We start from the raw sequence: 20,863 nt of genomic DNA on the forward strand, positions 1-20,863 counted from the left end.
TCCGAGCGAACTGCCCACCATCACACCCACATATGTAAACAGTGTTCAAACCACACATGTGAGGTATCGCCGCCATCGTTAGAGCGAGAGGATTAATGCTAGCACTAGATCTCCTCTGTAGCTCAAAAGTGGTAACCTGTAGACATTTTTAAATGTCACCTATGGAGAAATTTAAGTGCCAAAGTTTGTCGCCATTCCACGAGCGGACGCACTTTTGAAGCGTGACATATTGGGTATCAATTTATTTGACGTAAAATTATCTTTCACAATATAGACACAAATTTGGCTATCTACTGTTTTTATCATTTTTCAATTTTAAAAAAGTGTATTTTTTCCAGAAAAATTGCGTTTGTAAGACCGCTGCGCAAATACGGTGTGACATAAAGTAGGGTGACCGCCATTTTATTCTCCAGGGTGTCTGAAAAAAAAAATATTTTTAATGTTTGGGAGTTCTAAGTAATTTTCTAGCACAAAAAATGATTTTAACTTGTAAACCACAAGTGTGAAAAATAGGCCCGGCCCTTAAACCTTCAGTCATTTTGTTAACTTTCCATCTATTAAATCTTCTGCCCTTGTTGTTTTAACTTTGGATAGTAAAACATTTTTTTTTCTGCCAGTAAATACCTTATACAGCCCACTTCTTGTTTCTTGTCTGGTAAAAAGCCTAGGCTTATGAAATCATGCACAGCTCTCTCTCTCATTCTTGTGAGAGTTTGCCAAGAAGGGAGGGGGGATGAGTCATAGGAGGACCAATGAGAGCTGTAGGGCTGCATTGCCTCTGTGTGAATCCAGGAAGTGAACAGGCAGCAGCTCCAGCTGCCCACAGTTAAAATGGTTGCAGTCAGACTCAGTGGAGGGAGATTTCTGCAGCATATTTGGCAAGTACAGAATCACAGTATATATAAAATAATATGCAAAGTGGTTGGAGGGAAACTTCAGAATGGCAAGGTTGTTTTTTATCACAAATTATTTGAGCCGACTGCCGTTCCTCTTAAAGTGGTTAAAGAAAACCTACTGTAAAACTTTGAACGCCTTTATTTGTTTTAAAGCCGAACTCTGGGAATTACACAAAAAACTACAGTGGGCCTCCCTAAACTGCAAGGGTTAAAAGCTAATGAAGAGATAGTGTTAGAAGTCAATTAAGAGATAGGTGTAGAAGAATATGCTGTAATACTTACCTGCAGGATTTAGGTCAGTGATTCTCAACCAGGGTTCCTCCAGAGATTGCTAGGGGTTCCTTCCTCATTGGGCAATTCCTGGGTCTCAGTTAAGTTCCCACTGAAACCATTGATCTTTTTAGCTATCTGTAAGGCCGCGTACACACGGGCGGACTGTTCGCCCAACCTTGTCCGCTGAACAGTGTTTGGGCGGACAGTCCGCTCGTGTGTGGGCTTTCAGCGGACAGTTTCAGCGGACAGTTGGACGGACAAAGTCTTTTGGAAATTCCGAAAAACTGTCCGCTGAAACTGTGTTTGAGCGAACAGTCCGCCCGTGTGTGGGCTTGTCCGCTGTACTTTCGAAATGAGCGGACTGTTCCCGCTCGGAAAGTCCGCCCATTTCGAGCGCGTGTACAGGTAGGCGGGGCCCGCGAAGGAGACGTCGCGGGCTCCGCCGCCTGGAATGGGCTTAAAGGGGAACCCCAACGGCGAAAAAAATCGGCGTGGGGGTTCCCCCCAAGTCCACACCAGACCCTTGTCCGAGCACGCTACCCGGCCGGCCAGGAAAGGGGGGCGAGCGAGCGCGCCCCCCCTCCTGAGCCGTACCAGGCCGCGTGCCCTCAACATGGGGGGGTGCCTTGGGGAAGGGGGGGCCGCGCGGCCCCCCCACCCCAAAGCACCTTGTCCCCATGTTGATGAGGACAAGGGCCTCTTCCCGACAACCCTGGCCGTTGGTTGTCGGGGTCTGCGGGCGGGGGGCTTATCGGAATCCGGGAGCCCCCTTTAAGAAGGGGGCCCCCGGTAACCGGCCCCCCACCCTATGTGAATGAGTATGGGGTACAATGTACCCCTACCCATTCACCTGTGAAATAAAGTACAAATAAAAACACAACACAGGGGAAAAAAATATTTTATTGCACAGCCGGGGGTCTTCCGTCTTCGGGGGTCTTCTCGCCGGACTCCTCCGCTATGTGTGTGTAGCTCTTTTGCTAGCGGAGGAGTCCGGCTTTCTTCCTCCCCGCCGCCGGCCTCTTCTCCCGACTTCGGGGGTCTTGTCCCCCTCTTCGGTTCTTCTGCCGGGCCACCGCGCCTGGTCCGGTGGCCCGGTCTTCTGTCGCCGTCTTCCGTTCTTCTGTCGCCGCCTTCGGTTCTTCTGCCGGGCCACCGCGCCTTCTTGTAGCTCTTTTACAGGCGGTGGCCCGGTCTTCTGTCGCCGCCGCCGCCGCCTTCCGTTCTTGTTCTTCTTCTTCTTCTTCTTGTTCTTCTTCTTCTTCTTCTTCTTCTTCTCCTGGAGATGTTGACTCGACGAGCTCTCCGGCCGGAATGCCAGAGCCGCGCTGTGCGGTCACTTATATAGTGACAATGGGGCAGGGTCACATGGTATATGTCACATGGGTTGGTCACATGGTGACCCCGCCCCCTTACGATGTCATAGTCCCCATGTGACATCAACCCATGTGACCAACCCATGTGACATATACCATGTGACCCCGCCCCATTGTCACTATATAAGTGACAGCGCAGGGCGGCTCTGGCATTCCGGCCGGAGGGAGCGACGTGTCAACATCTCCTGGAGAAGAACAAGAAGAACAAGAAGAAGAACACGAACGGAAGTCGGCGGCGACAGAAGACCGGGCCACCGCCTGTAAAAGAGCTACAAGAAGGCGCGGTGGCCCGGCAGAAGAACCGAAGGCGGCGACAGAAGAACGGAAGACGGCGACAGAAGACCGGGCCACCGGACCAGGCGCGGTGGCCCGGCAGAAGAACCGAAGAGGGGGACAAGACCCCCGAAGTCGGGAGAAGAGGCCGGCGGCGGGGAGGAAGAAAGCCGGACTCCTCCGCTAGCAAAAGAGCTACACACACATAGCGGAGGAGTCCGGCGAGAAGACCCCCGAAGACGGAAGACCCCCGGCTGTGCAATAAAATATTTTTTTCCCCTGTGTTGTGTTTTTATTTGTACTTTATTTCACAGGTGAATGGGTAGGGGTACATTGTACCCCATACTCATTCACATAGGGTGGGGGGCCGGTATCCGGGGGCCCCCTTCTTAAAGGGGGCTCCCGGATTCCGATAAGCCCCCCGCCCGCAGACCCCGACAACCAACGGCCAGGGTTGTCGGGAAGAGGCCCTTGTCCTCATCAACATGGGGACAAGGTGCTTTGGGGTGGGGGGGCCGCGCGGCCCCCCCTTCCCCAAGGCACCCCCCCATGTTGAGGGCACGCGGCCTGGTACGGCTCATGAGGGGGGGCGCGCTCGCTCGCCACCCTTTCCTGGCCGGCCGGGTAGCGTGCTCGGACAAGGGTCTGGTGTGGACTTGGGGGGAACCCCCACGCCGATTTTTTTCGGCGTTGGGGTTCCCCTTTAAGCCCATTCCAGGCGGCGGAGCCCGCGACGTCTCCTTCGCGGGCCCCGCCTACCTGTACACGCGCTCGAAATGGGCGGACTTGCCTCCGCCTTACGTGGGCGAGTCCGTTCATTTCAAAAGTTGAGCGAACTGTTTGCCCAACCTTGTTCGTCAAACAGTCCGCTCGTGTGTGGGCAAGTCCGCTCATGCAAATTTTGAGCGGACTGTTTGCCCAAACTGTTTGACGAACAAGGTTGGGCAAACAGTCCGCGCGTGTGTACGCGGCCTAAGGATGTAATTCTTCCCAATGACGACAAGTGTAAGGACCATTCTTCCCACTGACCATCACACCAATGTATTATGAGTTGTAGATTTCTAATTTTTAGCAGAGGTTCCCTGAGACCAGAGAACAATTTCAAGGGTTCCTCTGTGTTAAAAAGGTTGAGAAAGGCTGATTTAGGTGCTCACCTCTGACACCCTGGGTTGGGTTTTTTGTGTAATTTTCCCAGAGGTCAGTTTTATTGCACTTGGGATGTATTTAGTTGATCTAAAACTCTGCAATTTTTTTTCTATTTCAAATTAATGCTAACTGCGACCAAGGTAAACTGCCATTTTGGGAATGTCTAAATGTGGGTGAGGCTGCTGCAAAGGGGCACGTATGTGGGTGCATTATCTCAGCCCAGATTGGAGCACTGGACTGTCAATCAATAAAACACATAATAGGCAAGGGGTGTGGTGCACCACTACTGCAAAGGATGACATCACAGTAGACATATAGCACTGGAAGTAGAACATCAAGTATTCTGTTGGCAGGATCACTAGAATAAACAGTACAAAGACTATGTTATGGCAGAGGCGGGATGTGACAAAACACACAGTATTACTTATTGATACGGGCAGCCTGTACAACATATATGATTATAACTTTTGACCATAGATCTATGTTAAAGCTGCCCATAAAAAGAGCAAATTAACTTGCCAAAATGTAAGCTGTAGGTGGCCTTGTTGGCACCCTCCCACCTAACATCTTTCGATCTGAAAATAAAGAAGCTGTTTGGGAAATTATCAGCCACAGGGCTAAATGAGAGAAGTCTTATGCACTGTACACACGATACGATTTTCCGACAACAAATGTTGGATGTGAGCTTGTTGTCGGAAAATCCGACCGTGTGTATGCTCCATAGAAAATGTTTGAGAGCAGGTTCTCAAACTTTCCGACAACAAAACTTGTTTTTGGAAATTCCGAGCGTGTGTACATAAGTCCGACGCACAAAAATCCACGCATGCTCGGAATCAAGCAGAAAAGCAGCACTGGCTATTGAACTTCATTTTTCTCGGCTCATCGTATGTGTTGTACGTCCCCATGTTCTTGACGTTCGGAATTTCCGACAACGTTTGTGTGAGCGTGTGTATGCAAGACAAGTTTGAGCCAAAACCCTTCGGAAAAAAAATCCACGGTTTTGTTGTCGGAAAATCCTATCGTGTGTACAGGGCATTACAGTATGTGGCCAACTTTACTCTTCTGGTGGGGTTATGACCTCCAGACAGTTTCATACCAAGTAACATAATAAAAGGTGATTTTGTTATAGAAAATCCTGGCGCATCAAAGCAACCGACCCTCCCTATTCCAACAGCACAACACCATCAACTCTGTATGCCATCACAGCTTAGAAGATCTGTGGGTGAAAGGCTATTTTTAAATCTTTTCCATTAAAAAGCATTGTATACACAAAAATGCAACAAAGAGCTAATCATCTGTAACTGGTTCTCATTCTCTACCCAGCCAGTAAAGCAACAAAGACGTGTTAACAGATGCACAATGCTGAACGTTAGCTAAAGTAGTGCAAGTAGAATACAAATGTCTAGAAAACAAAGTATATATAGAGACAGAGAAAAATTCCAACAAAAGGACTCAGGTGGACCTCTTGCACTTGGAGAAGTAATTTTTTTTTTTTAAAGTAATCCATCTTAATGTCAGCAAATTGCTTACTAATGTGTTGACTTATTGCGATCTTGAAGAGTAAAATGAAAGGGCTGGAATTTACAATGTATCAAGGGATCTCTGATAAGATATTACAGGGTTAAAACCCTCCTGCCACCCGCTGCTTGAAGCCAGCTCAATGTTTGCCCTGTCCTGGTCAAACGAATAAATAAGCCCCATGGTCAGTCTAGTGTTTGGCAAGATTTAAAATGAAAAGGTTTGTCGAAAAAAAAAAAAATCTCTCATGGCCGGAAAACTTCTACAGCCTTCACTGTTGTTTCACAGCCAAGCCAACTCCTTATAAAGAGCAGAACTAGCATTAAATCCTGCTCCAGATAATGTAATGCATATGAAAAAGATTTAATGGCCCCCGTAAAATGAGCTGCTTCAATTAAATGGCTTATGCAAGCACGGTTTATAGGTAAGGATCAAAGTGGCTTGCAACAGCACTGGCTGCATTCTAGGTAAGAGTTTGCTTTTTGTACACACGGATTGTGGATATTGGCATAAATGAGATAGTTGCTGTGACCTTTTAGGGACTCTTAGATCTCAGTAAAACTACTGTGGCTCTGTCAGATGGGTAATAAACATATCATTCTCAGTTCACGTCTGGGACACAATAAACAGTAACTCAGAAACAAGTAGAAGACTATGATTCACCTTCGATATTCCGAACCCATAACAACACTGTCTGCAGGTTACAGGAATTTGCCAAGAAAAGGAAATACCTTGAAGGACTTCCATGTTAGTAAAATTGATCTTTTTTCTAATTCTAATGATATATTACAGCACTTTGGGGCTAAATTTTAACTCCCTGTTAATTAACAGAGTTCTCCTAATCAAAGCTTGGAAAGGAGATTTTCCTGCAGCCCATTATATTACCGCGTACCTTATTAAGTGTATTTCCTGGTGGTCTATCTAATGGCCCTCTACAATGTTATAAAGGCATTTCTAGTTTAAGGTACGTGGAAACCCTAACTGAATGACAGTGTATTAATGCACCGTGGACCATAAAAAATGGCATTTGTTAACATAAAATCCTGTTTTTACCCTTGATTTCATATCAGCACCACTACAGCCTCTTTAAAGAACCACTACAGCCTCCTACAGCCTCTTTAAAGAACCACTACAGCCTCTATCTAGCCCTTTCTGTCTATATGCATGTGCTTCAGCAACTGCTGCCTGTCCTCTTTCAAGGTAAATTTCCTGATGGTGATAACACTGTGTATTGACATGGCTGCTTGGAGTCTCCATTGGGAAAGCATGCAATGGGGTGACAACAAAGAAGAACAGGCAGGATTACCAGATTTTTTTTTTTAATGAAAGCTTAAAATTTTAATAATATTTGAAAATGATTTTGGATATTGCTTTACCATGTTAAATTAGTGTCTAAATTTGTTGCCCACGTTAACCAATGATTTCTTGTTCTTAAATACTACACTGGAAGAATAGAAGGAAAAACCGGACATGGTGCTAATGGAGATAAGAAATTTCTGTAATAAACAAGAATCAGTATTACATGTCAACACAGAGTGGTACTGTGGACATAATAAACTGTTCCTCGTCATGGTACAACAAATTCAGATACTGTTCAAATGTAAACATTTTATTATTCGTACAGAAAATAGTTAAAATTTGTATCCAGTTTACATCACATACAAAAAAACTGTTGCTGGTAACCACCATCAGCCCCGATAAAGGGATGAGTCCCCCCAAAAATGGGTTATATGGGTCTATGCGGCAAAAAAACCCCCAACTAACTTATTCATGGGAGTTACTACTTAAAGGCATGATGAGGTCCAGCTTGAAGTTCTGCTCGACATGTTTCACGACCAACGCACTTCTTCAGGAGCTTTAGAGTTAAAAATATTTTTTAATATAGTATATAACAATAAAAGAAGGCAGGCAGAGAAAGGTGGGAAGTCACCCTGGGTACCCAAAAAGAGCATATGGGGCCGCATATAGGGTTATAAATGGTCCACAAGATAGATACCGCCAATCCTTAGGGATTCCTGTTGTCCGCAGCCAGGGTAGCCATCCAGCTACATAGATGATAGACAGATTGTTTGTTTTCTTAAACCTATCTAACAAAAATCATTAGGGAAAATGGCTGCAGGCCCCAGAAATCCCTAAGGAATGGCGGTATCTATATCGTGGACCCTATACGGCAAGGTACCCTTAAGTGGTTATTGTACAGTAATGGTATCCCTATAGATTTCTCTTTAAGGGTGGTGTTGAGTGAGAGCACTGAGAGCACTTGTGCTTTACCCTCATGGAAACTTTTATACAAGTGCATATTCTGCTGAGTGGTTTGCTACTTTAGTCATATGTTCTAAGGATACTTTGCATGTTAGGGGTAATCCAGCTACACACTTTCCGTTTTGAGACACCATTATAGCCCTATATGAGCCCCCATATCCACTCTTTGGGGGCCCAGGATGACTTCTTGCCTGACCGCCTTTCTCTACCCTCCTTCTTTTATTGTTATATACTATATTAAAAAATCTTTTTAACTCTAAAGCTCCTGAAGAAGCACGTTTGTTGCAAAACATGTCAAGCAGGACTTCAAGCTGGACCTCATCATCCCTTTAAGTGGTCAACCCTGTGTATCAGTTGGTTGGGATTTATTCCCGCATAGACCCATATACCAAATTTGCAGTTAGACCCATCCTTTACTAGGGCTGATGGTGGTTACCAGCAATATTTTTTTTTGTATGTGATGTAAATTGGATACTAATTTTAACTATTTTCTGTACAAACAATAAAATGTTTACATTTTAACAGTATCTGAGTTTGTTGTGCCATTAAAATCCATTTTCACTGTAATAAACAAGACCAAATGTTTAGTATTTTTTATCATCAAGGCCTACATATGCTTCATATTTTCTTGTCCGCTGTAACCCATCTTCTTTTTCCGAGTGCTACTGTATGCTGTGTTTCTGTAATGTCTCATGAACATTTTAAAGTACAAACTATCTTATCTCCTTTTGACTCTTCCATGTAATTACAAAGATAAACTCGCCTTTTTACAGCCAGCCATCCTTGTCTCATGGAAGACTTTTTATTATATCATCAACACTGTGAATCACCATCATTTTGAGGCCATGCAGGATCCTTTTATCAAGGCAGACAATACATTAATACATTAGGATTGATTTACTAAAGGCAAATAGACTGTAAACTTTGCAAGTGCAGTTGCACTCATTTTCCCCAGAGGGTAAATGTGGTAAAGCATAATTTTGTAAAGAATGCCCAATCAGGTGCAAGGAAAATAAAAATACAGCTTTTTTGCTTGCACATGATTGGATAATGGAAATCAGTAGAGCCTCACCACAATTACTAAGCTCTGGGAAAAATTTGTGCAACTGCACTTGCAAAGTGCACAGTCATTTGGCCTTTAGTATATCCAACCCATTGTCTTTCCTGAGCAAGCATGACACACTATGGAAAGATGGTTCCAACTGCCAAACTGGACACCACCCAGAACTTCTTGATCAATATACTCAGACCTGGATATATAAAAAGTTACCTACGCTGAGGAAAGCCATTTTGGGGGCAACTTGAGGCGACTTGCATTGACTTCTATAGAGAAGTCGTTTTGCAAGTCGCCGCAGCTGTCATGTGCAGGTCGCCTGAGGCAGTCGCGCTGCAAGTCGTGCTGACTCAGTGTGAACCGACACTTAGGGAAAATGTTTAAATGAACATTTAACCATAGTAAAATGTATGTAAACACCAACAATTAACTTATTTTATTTGCTCCCGTTTGGTATGTTAAATACGTGATTTACAGGATTTTGTTATATCAATTTAATAAGTACAAAAAAACAACAACTTTTGATTGTGTCAGAAATTCAGAGCTGTCCTGTGTTTTGTGCACACTTCCTGGGTTATCTTAAAAAATCTAATAAGCCCTCCTAGTTCTTATCTTGGTTTACAGAACAATTTGTGTCTACAGTATGTTGTAAAGATGGGGACAGTGGAAGGGTATGAGTAGTTTAGGCTGGCCATAGATGGCTCGGGTCTCTGTCAGTTCAGCAGGAACTGGCCGAGATTAAGACCCCTTTCACACTGAGGCATTTTTCAGGTGCTTTAGCACCAAAAATAGCACCTGTAAAGCGCCTGAAAGAAGTCTCAGCTGCAAACCCAGTGTGAAAGCCTGAGTGCTTTCACACTGGGGCACTGCGCTGGCAGGGCGTCACAAAAAGTCCTGCAAGCAGCTTCTTTGCAGCGCATTAGGAGCGGTGAACTCACCGCTCCTAAAGCGCCCCTGCCCATTGAAAACAATGGGGCAGCGCTGCTATACCGCTGGCAAAACGCCGCTACAGCAACATTTTGGGGGTGGATTTAACCCATTTTCGGCAGCTAGCGGGGGTTAAAACCGCCCCGCTATCGGCCGAATAGCGCCGCTAAAACAACAGCACCATGCATGAGCACGCTGAATGTACCCATGTTGATCAATCTATCAACTTGGTTACAACCAGCCTGCCAGATTTTACATGCGATTCTGGCTAGTGGCTGTTATAGCTGCTTCCAATAATCAGTTAATCAGTTCTCCCTGTGGGTACAGATTTCTGCCCCCAAACCCCCTCTCCCCCACGGTAAAATACAATGGCTCAGCGGGAGGGATTCCCCTATCAACACTGTTCTGTCTGTGGCCGGCTTTAGATATAGAAAAGTTGGCAAGGCGGACACCACTCAGTCTTTAACATGCTGTGTGTTGTCAGCCCACAACAGGAATTAAGATCTGATTGCTTTTCTGACAGGACAGATCAAATTTAAAGCTTAGAGAAATGTGCATGTACAGTATTGCAGAGATGTACTGCATATGTTTTCTCTTTTTATTTTCGATTTGCCCTGAAATACACGTTAAAGCAAAACCAAACTTTCTCAATAAACATGAACTACTTTTAGTTCTTATGCTGCTAGCATTAGTATATAGATAGGAAGGTATATTATATTTACTTATTTTAAACCTTTTTTAATACATTTCTTCAGCTGCTTTCGAGTTTCTGACCTAGGCATCCCAGGAGTCTTCATGAGCATTTTTTTCTTTCATCTGGAGAAGGGGAGGAGGGTTTTTCTCGGCTAAGCATGCCCTCCTGATAAGGATGAAAGAAGAAACTCTGGACAACCGCACTCCGAAGAAAATTTCTTGTGCCTTTTATTGAAAACTTGAGATCACATAATAAACCCACAGCAAAGCGATACAGGACAAACTGACGCGTTTCACACTATAAGTGCTTACTCATAAATACCAGGAAGGCCGAGTGGTTAAGGCGTTGGACTTAAGATCCAATGGATCAATATCCACGCTATGAGTAAGCACTTATTATAGTGTGAAACGCGTCAACTTTGTCCTGTATCGCTTTGCTGTGGGTTGTATTATGTGATCTCAAGTTTTCAATAAAAGGCACAAGAAATTTTCTTCAGAATGCGGCTGTACAGAGTTTCCTTGTTCATCCTTAGCTATACATGCATTAGCCAGCACCTGGGGCTCTTTATCTCTAGAGGAGAAGCATTTGTCTTGGTGGATCTGCCTGGAGCGGTGGTGTTTTCTTTCTAAGCATGCCCTCCTGCCTGCATGCCTAAGCTAAGGGCAGATGGACTCCAGGATGTAAATGCTACATGAATCATCTCCCCTTACTCAAGATGGTCGTGGCTAGAAATGCTAGAGAGTGAATCTCAAAGTGGTTTCTCAACAAAATAAAGCATGGAGACATGGATGGATGGGTGAGTTTGCTTTAAATATAAAAAAATGTATTAAAAAAGAGTTTTTTTAGTTTGTGGTGCTCAGATACAGTAGATCTGCTTTAAGCATACACTTGATTTTATTTGATATGTTGAGGACTACGCAGCCTCAAAAATGTGTAGTCATAAAGGACAGCACAATAAAAAAAAAACTTGTGTAGAACATAAATGAAATCCGCCTCTATAACTATTATCTGCAACAAATTAAAATATCTGTTCGGGTCGACTGACTCTTAAAAATGGGAAACACCTTTTATAAGCCTGCTGAGAAACAATTTATGTCATATAATATACGTTACATCAACATTCCACAATGTACAATAACAACACACAACTAAATGCCTTGTGGTTATATCTGAACATTTTCACCTACTCACTCTCTCCCTTAGAACATCATAAAGTTATTAGTGTGACTGACGTTTTATGAGTAAATGGGGATGACCTACGATTTCCCACTGATTTACTGCTTTTAAGTGCAATCCATAATAAATGAAATGAAACAAGATGAGCAAAAGTTCACAGTGTTATTTCACTGTCTTTCTGGAAATCTCTAAAGCTAGATGGCGTACAATACAAAATAATGTTAATATCATTTTTGCCCCAAGGAAAATGAATAAATACCTTTTTTTCAAAGAACTTCTTCCGCAATTCAGGGTCTTTAGGTGGCGTCGTTTGGCGTAACTTTTTGTACCATTTTCTTACTATGTATCCTCTCCAGCATGCTTGAATCCTGAGTAATGAATGGAATGATAGTGACAATACAGAACAGAAATCTTGTGTAAGATAGACATATAGAGTAGAATGGTATTACTGGCAGAAAGAAGAGAATCAATAAAAGACATATCATTTTGGAGTTAATATTTGCTGATATAAGTGGAAACCATTTCACACATTTTTTTTCCCCATATAATGAAAATACAGGCATACCCCACTTTTAAGTACACAATGGGATTTATTTACTAAAGCTGGAAAGTGAAAAATCAGGTTCCCTTCTGCATAAAACCAATGAGCTTCTAAGCTCAGCTTGTTCAATTAAACTTTGGTAATAAAACCTGGAAGCTCATTGGTTTCTATGCAGAAGTGAGCCTGATTTTGCACTTTCCAGCTTTAGTTAATAAACCCCATTGTGTACTTAAAAGTGGGGTATGCCTGTAATGCACCCGTCTGTCTTTTCACAAGAGAGGATGCCGTTGTTGGTGTCTAATGGGAAAAAGCCAAGTCAATACAGACAATCCAAATGGCTCAGATTTTCTATGCCTATTGGAATCCTAATCAACATCAATCAAAGGGATGGGGCGAGAGGGGCGCAAGCTGCTTTCTCAGGCTGGCCATACATGGGCTAGTTTTTTAGGCTGATCAAAAAAAAAAAACTGAACCGATTCCCCCCATCTACACAAGCGTTAATTGAAGAAAAGTTTTCCAGCAAGCTGGTTTGAGAGCATTTGATCATAAGATCGAGTTCTCTGGAACTGGGGACGACCGTAGATGCGTTGAAATTCAGCTGGTCTCTGCTAAACCGGACAAATTTTGATCTATCTATGGACAGCTTTACTTGGGTCTTCGTTCTGCCTTAATCAATTTCATCTGTGAAAGAGCGCTTTGTAAAATCTGTCCACATTAATCCCTGGCCCTAAAAGAGCTTACAAGCTAACATTCCTATCACATACAAGCCCCAATTTGGAATATAAAGAATATGTGAAGACAGCGTGCCTTATGGGAACTGAACCCAAACCATTGGCGCTAATTGTTGAATAAAAGAACGCTATCTTTAAGGGTAAATTCACACAACAGAAACCTGCCACAGCAATTCACTGCTTCAGCAGCTCTCCACTGTCAGATGTGGTAGGGGGTAGTGTGGCGCATCACACAACTCTCTGTTTTGTTAATTTTTGTTTTGTGTAAACTTTATTTGAAGTGTACAATGTTTATTTGAAGTGCATGTTATTTAAAGTCCTTGCAGTGACAAGCGTTTTACAATGCAGTAAAATGCCTGTCACCGCAGTATGTGTAAATTCACCCTTAATGTGTTTTACAAGTGATCAGAAAGAGGTTAATGTTATCAATTAGAAGGTGTTTTACACAGATCACATTGCCACATTACATTACCTAGTAGCACATTTCACTCTGAATAGTCGAGCTCCATCATGTATCACTCTTGTCTGATAGTGATTCTTTCTGCACATTGGACACATCTTCCTGCCAGCAAACCTCTCATAGGCTTCCAAACATACCTGCAAAGAAACACATATGTGCAATATATCAGACACACATTAGAAGTCTGATTGTGTAATCTCATTCAGATTTACCAACTTCTATGCAGTACAACAACCTTAGAAATGTAATAGACTGTTTAAACTATTGCATTATATAATGGTGAGCAAATCCACATCAATCACCTTTAATATGTATTGCCAGCTTTAGAAAGTAGGCAATTCTATGTAACAAATGGTTAAAGGCAGGGCTTTTTTTCAGCGGGAACGTGGGGGAATGCAGTTCCGGCACCTCCACCACTGAATGTATGTAATGGCAAAGAGTGCTGGGTTGTGCTACAGTGTCTATTGATGCTGGCTGCTGATGGATCTATTGTTGCTGGAGGGGATATATTTCTGCAGAAGGGTTGATTGCTGCTGGGGAGGTCTATTGTTGCTGGTGGGGGATCTATTTTTGCTGGGGGGGTCAGTTGTCACTGGGAGGCATCTACTGTTGAGGGAGCAGTCTATTATAGCTGGCTGCTAGAGGGTCTATTGTTGCTGGGTGGTATTTTGTTGTAGGTGGTCCATTGTTGCAGGGGGGATCTATTGTTGCTGGTGGGTCTATTGTTGTTGGCTGTGGGGGGTCTATTTTACAGCTTTTCTTGTTATCAATAACAAATTCCATACATATGACTTAGTATCACAAATACTGCTTGGTTCTGCATTCTCTAAAAGGGGTAGTGCTGGGAGGTGGGTAGGGGGTGGAACCAAGAGATAGGTAGGGGCAAAGACTATGGGTATTCTGTCCAAATCATGCCGCCTTAGCCTCCGCAACATTTCCAGAATACGCCCCTTTATAACTAATGACACCACCAAGCTTCTAATTCACTCCCTGGTCATCTCTCGCCTTGACTACTGCAACTCACTCCTCATTGGATTACCTTTACATAGACTATCCCCCCATTCAGTCCATAATGAATGCCGCTGTCAGACTCATCCACCTTACCAGCCATTCAGTGTCCTCCACCCCCCCTCTGCCAATCCTTGCACTGGCTTACACTCACCCAAGGAATAAAATTCAAAGCACTAACAATAATTTACAAAGCCATCCATAACTCTGCCCCTAGTTACATCACTAAACTAGTCCCAAAATACCAACCAAGCCGCTCTCTTTGGTCATCCCAAGCTCTCCTGCTCTCTAGCTCCCTTGTCACCTCCTCCCATGCTTGCCTCCAGGATTTCTCCAGAGCTTCTCCCATCCTTTGGAACTCCCTACCCCAATCTGTCCAACTGTCCACTAATCTATCCATCTTTAGGCGATCCTGGAAAACCGTTCTCTTCAAAGAAGCCTATCCTGCTTCTAACTAACACTGTTTTACTTCCTCCATCAGCTCCTCCCCCCACAGCTATTACTTTTTGTATCAATTGACCCTTCCTTTTTAGATTGTAAGCTCTAATGAGCAGGACCCTCTGATTCCTCTTGTACCAAATTGTAATGTAACTGTAATGTCTGCCCTCATGTTGTAAAACCTGTATAATAATAATAATAATAATAATAATAATAATAATAATAATGGGTAACTCCCAAAAGGGGGAGTTCCTGCACCTATTCTCTGAGAAAAAAGCCCTGGTTTAAGGTATCAATAAGGCATAAAATACAAAAACACTAGGAGATTGTTAAAGATCAATTATACGGTCAGACATATGTGCTTTATTTGTTGATATCTACCTAAAGCCAAACTCCAAGATATTAGCAACCCCCCCCCAACTATCCACTATGAACCGGTATGAAAATAACAAAAAAATAATGTTGATTTTACTTAATTCAAAGCCGCTTACTTCCTGGGGTCTATCTATGTGTGTTCACATCATTGCCTGCTTTGATATGTTCACCTTCTATTGGTGGAGCCATCACTTCCAACAGCCGGGTCCTCTCTCATAGGCTCGAGAAGCAGGAGAATTCAGGAGGTGGTAAAGGGACCAATGCCCAGAAAGATAACAAGCAGCAAAAAGTGCCCAGTCCCCATGGCAGGAAATTAGTATTGCTCATAGAGGAGATTGAGCATAAAATAAATTGATCATTTATCGAAGCCTGTATGGCCACCATTAGAGAGTTGTCACAGGAACAGGTTTCCCATTTGGAGGATTTCCCAATACTTTCTATCAGACAATGGTCACCAACACAAATGGGTGGGTAAACCTCCCAGTGGGTACACAGACAGAGGTAAAACCTTGCCAGGGGCTCTACTCCTTTCTCCCATAACTTAAAAAATAAAGAAAAGGTCTTTGGAAAACAAAATTTAAAATGAACCGGCTAAAATAAAGTTCCCAGCGATCCAGGACTGTGATATTAATGCACCATTACAATTAAAATATTCCTCTTACCCTGTGAAATACATGGGAGCAAGAAAGCAGCACCTGTAAAGGAAACAACATTATGGTAAAATGGTAATGTGAAAGTCGAGGGTAAAATAGATGAAGAAATAAAATAGCTGAATTCTGTATTTTACCTGTGGATGCAGTTCAAACTCTTCTTTACATATGGAACAGGGTTGTAAAGAGTCACCTTGCTCAATAGATCTCTGCTTCGCTTTCTTCCATTCATCATCAGTTAATGGTTTTGCTGGAGCTTCTACAATGCCGAGTCTCTGAGCTAAACACAAACAGGATGAGATTTGGTAGAAATAATTTAATGTGCGTTCGTTGTACCCCAGTCTTTAATATTCAATATATCACAAGGTATATTGTCTGCTGCCCATGTGTAACGTTTCTGGTTGGAATTTTAAATGATGTGCTCTGTCATCTGAGTTTGTTCCCTGTCCAGATCAAGGGCATGCAGATCCCCTTCTCACCTTTTCTGCCAGGTACTAGATGCTGATTTCTGATTGGTTACTATGAACTACGGTACTTATATGTTACTCTTTTATTTCACCATAATAATGTAATAATGTAACACAATGTAGTATAATGACTGTGCATCTAAGGATGGCAATACATTATACAATTTTCCTATAGATTTACCAAAACCATTCAATATATGAGGTCAAATCTAAACACTTTAAATTTGCATGCAACCAGGCAGGCCCTTGCACTACATAGATGAAAGTAAATCTAAAAGGAAATTGAATAAGAAAATTGTTTCTCAAGTCTAGAAATAGACTTGGGAAATGTAACATTAATAAATCAGCGGGACCAGATGGCTTGCACCCGAGGGTACTTAGGGAACTCAGTCAAGAAATTGCCAGACCATTGTTCCTAATTTTTACTGACAGTCTACTTACTGGAATGGTACCAGCTGATTGGAGAAAAGCCAATGTAGCACCAATATTTAAAAAAGGGCTAAAATACATCCCTGGGAATTACAGACCAGTTAGCCTAACATCAATAGTATGCAAGCTCTTGGAGGGGATGATATAGGAATATATACTTGACTTTAGTAATGAAAACGGTATCATTAGTAGTAATCGGTATGGATTCATGAAGAATTGTTCTTGCCAAACCAATCTATTAACCTTCTATGAGGAGATGAGCTGCCATCTAGATAAAGGAATGCCCGTAGACGTGGTGTATCTGGATTTTGCAAAAGCATTTGACTCAGTTCCCCATATACATTTACTGTACAAAGTAAGCACTGTTGGCATGGGCCATAGGGTGAGTACATGGATTGAAAACTGGCTACAAGGGCGAGTTCAGAGGGTGGTGATAAATGGGGAATATTAGGAATGGTCAGGGGTGGGAAGTGGAGTCCCCCAGGGTTCTGTGCTGGGACTAATCCTGTGTGATTTATTCATAAACGACCTGGAAGATGGTGTAAACGGTTTAATCTCTGATGATACTAAGCTAAGCAGGGCAATAACATCTCTGCAGGATGTGGAAACCTTGCAAGAAGATCTGAACAAATTAATGGAGTGGGCATCTACATGGCAAATGAGGTTTAATGTAGAAAAATTTAAAACAATGTATTTGGGAGGCAAAAATATGAATGCAATCTATACACTGGGAGGTGATCCTCTGGGGGAATCTAGGATGGAAAAAAGACCTGGGGGGTCGTAGTAGATGATAGGCTCAGCAATGCAATGCCAAGCTGCTGCTAACAAAGCAAACAGAATATTGGCATAGATAAATAAATAAATCATGTGCTGCACTATCCCTTATTGGCATAAATTAAAAAGTGGAACTTCTGAGATAAAGTGATAATTCTCCCACTCTACAAGACTCTGGTCCAGCCTCACCTGGAGTATGCTGTCCAGTTCTGGGCACCAGTCCTTAGGGAGGATTACTGGAAATGGAGCGAAGAAGGGCTACAAAGCTAATAGATTGTCTGGAGGATATTGGTTATGAAGAAAGATTGCGAGCACTGAGCTTATTCTCTCTGGAGAAGAGATGTTTGAGAGGGGATATGATTTCAATATACAAATACCATACTGGTGACCCCACAATAGGGATAAAACTTTTTTGCGGAAGGGAGTTTAAGAAGACACGTGGCCACTCACTAAAATTAGAAGAAAAAAGGTTTACCCTTAAACTACGTGGAGGGTTCTTTACTGTAAGAGTGGCAAGGATGTGGAATTCCCTTCCATAGGTGGTGGTTTCAGCGCGGGGCATCGATAGTTTTAAAAAACTATTATATAAGCACCTAAACGACCACAACATACAGGGATATACAATGTAATACTGACATATAATCACACACATAAGTTGGACTTGATGAACTTGTGTCTTTTTTCAACCTCACCTGCTATGTAACTATGTAACTATGTATGATGTATGGCCAGCTTTACTATGCTTTATGAAATTAGGCTATATCTATCTTTGCTATTTATAAAATTTTAATTTGGGCTACCTAAACATACTATTTTAATTATAGTTGGAACCTGGTTGGCTGAGCCATGTTTAAATGTTTCTCTCATTCTATTTTACTGGCGAGATTGATCTTTCATAATTCCAGCCACCTTACAGTTTCACTCCTTTTGCTACAAAAGAAGCTTAAAGAATATTCCTAGATTAAAGAATATTAAAATGAATTTAGTAAATGTGAATGCAACTTGTTATTGCCATAGTATGTGTAAAAATCGGGGAATACAAGCACAGAGATCTGAAATTCCTGAAAGTGGTACATAGATTTTTAACACCGGAAGTCTGGTACTATACTAATGAGTGTAGAGCTTCTGTGCCAATAAATATGTACACTTCTTCGTAGTACCCATACCCTCAAATTGCTCTATTCATAGCAGCTGTACTACAGCTTATTTGAATGAAAAGGAATTTAAGAATTGAGGGGGCAGAGCTATCAATCATCTGCCCATCTTCCATTTTTAGGTCCTGTTTCATTCATAGAAGCTGTAGTATGTCTTCTATGAATAGAGCCATTGGGTGCTGGGGACGGGCATTGTTGGGCTCTCTTGCCCCTTAGTTGTATTAACCATTGCCACATTGGAAGATTACAGATGATTTTTCAAGGTTTTTTTTTTTTTTATTTCACACGTCTGGTTTTTCCCTCAGAATAAACTGACGGTCTTTCTGACGGAGTTCCGCTGAAATGGACTTGCCTACACGCGATCACACCAAAGTCCGTTCGTTTAGAATGCAATGACGTACGATGGGAGTATAGAAAAAGGAAGTTCAATAGTCAGTAGCTGATAGCTGCCCTTGCGTCGTTTTTGGTCTGTCGGAATAGCATACAGACAAAGGATTTTCCTGATAGGAATTGATTCCGTCGGAAAGATTTAAAACATGTTCTATTTCTAGGTCCGTCAGAATTTTAGAAAAAAAAGTTCGATGAAGCCCACACATGATTGGACTATCTGATGAAATGATTCCGTCTGACCTTTTCTGCCGGAAAGTCCGGGCGTGTGTACGCAGCATTAGGCTTTAATTCTAAGGCTGGGTTCACACTATTGCGCATTGGATGTGGGTTTTCCCACATCCAATTGACAATAGCAGGAGATTTTGACTGGCTCTCTATGGAGCCCATTCACATATCTCTCCTCGGCTCTGGTGCAAATTTTCACAGGAGCTCTGTGTGTCTTTTGGTAGGTTTCAGATCCGAATTCAGCAAAAAATTCAGGAATCGGACCAGAAACGGTGAACCAGGACGCACCGGACCCTTGTTAGGAGCCACATATGGCCGTGGCGTGAACCCAGCCTTAACCTAATCCTTAACCCCATAATCCTAAAATTAACTGACATCAATCCATAATAAACAACCATCAACTGAACTAATGACTGACATTTACCAAAAGTATCAGCACCTAATCCTAACCGTCCAATATCAAGAAATACCAGCTTCAAAACTGCGGCACCAGACACTCCTTCTGTGTCTGGGAGACATACAAACCTGCCTGAGTTTTTGGCGGACTGACCCTTTAATGTGTTCAGTAATGGATGAAAATTGACACAATGCCTAATTCATAACTAGACTGTAGTTTTCATTTTATTTGTCTTGGCTAACCTTGTATGCAGAAGTAATTACTTTTATGCGTCTACCGCTGACACCTGTAGTGACTGAATACACTGACAGCTACATGGTGTTCAGAATACAACTACAGGGCACTTCCCATAAGTACTCTTTTGTCCTGTCAATCATTACAATGGATGAAGACATCAAACCCGCAATCAATCAGTCACATTGAGAGCGTCATGAATTAACTCATTCAAGAAGAAACTTAACTGAACTAACACCCCTTATGGAAACTACACTGCTGCTAATGTAATAAATCAAATGTTAAAACATTCCTCTAAAGTGGACTTTTATTAAAAAGCCCACTTACCATTTAAAGGAGGGCTTTTAAATCTGCAGCTGTCATTAGATGAATACTTGGTGATACACCCATAAACGTGTCTCCTTGGGCACTTCTTTTTATAGGGTGACAACTGTCTCCCGGTTGTGCTTGTGTTCTCATCCTGACCAGTGCACCCCCAGTGGGGACAAGTGGCTGTGCCAATACATATCGTGCAAGCATGGTGCACTGTTGTTACTATCAGAAAGTTAATCACTGCAGTAATTAGCAGCTGATGCTAGAGTATGTGCATGTGATGGAAAGTGAGTGAACGAGGTTGGAGGTGATCACTGACATACAAATAAGGATGAAAAAAAAGGGTAAAAACAGTAGTTTATGATAACCTATGCATTTTTAGTGTTTTTTGCATTTTGCAGATTTGCACTACAGTCCACTTGACATGGTTTCCTATGGAACACGTTCTGTAGTGCAAATCTGCAAAATGCAAAAAGCACTAAAAATGCATAGGTGTGAATCCAGCCTTAGGGAACATAAGTGGAATTAATTTGGGTTTAGATACTTAAAGGGCAAGTAATGAGCATATAACTTTTCATACAGATTTCACATACTTACATACTTGCCAATATGTATTCTTGTTATTGTATTAAAGGTAATAATTTGCAGATTAGGCACTAGAGGCAGGGTAGATTAACCACTATGAC

The 20,863-nt window shown here is 42.4% G+C and overlaps 1 protein-coding gene across 3 annotated transcripts in view; it reads right to left on the reverse strand.

Moving 5' to 3' along the window:
• The window catches only part of RNF32 (ring finger protein 32), a 69,173-nt gene that overhangs the window by 38,271 nt on the left and 10,039 nt on the right, over positions 1–20,863 (reverse strand). For all 3 annotated transcript variants that reach the window (XM_077491151.1, XM_077491153.1, XM_077491152.1), the window contains exons 4-7: positions 15,933–16,075; positions 15,808–15,840; positions 13,337–13,461; positions 11,852–11,960 (exon numbers count right to left, since the gene is read on the reverse strand). In XM_077491151.1, coding sequence (XP_077347277.1) covers positions 11,852–11,960; positions 13,337–13,461; positions 15,808–15,840; positions 15,933–16,075 — 410 coding nt within the window. The remainder of the gene's footprint in view (positions 1–11,851; positions 11,961–13,336; positions 13,462–15,807; positions 15,841–15,932; positions 16,076–20,863) is intronic.

Source organism: Lithobates pipiens, unplaced genomic scaffold (genome assembly GCF_037356315.1).
Source record: "Lithobates pipiens isolate NorthernLeopardFrog02 unplaced genomic scaffold, aLitPip1_a1.2 Scaffold_19, whole genome shotgun sequence".
Lineage (NCBI taxonomy): Eukaryota > Metazoa > Chordata > Amphibia > Anura > Ranidae > Lithobates > Lithobates pipiens.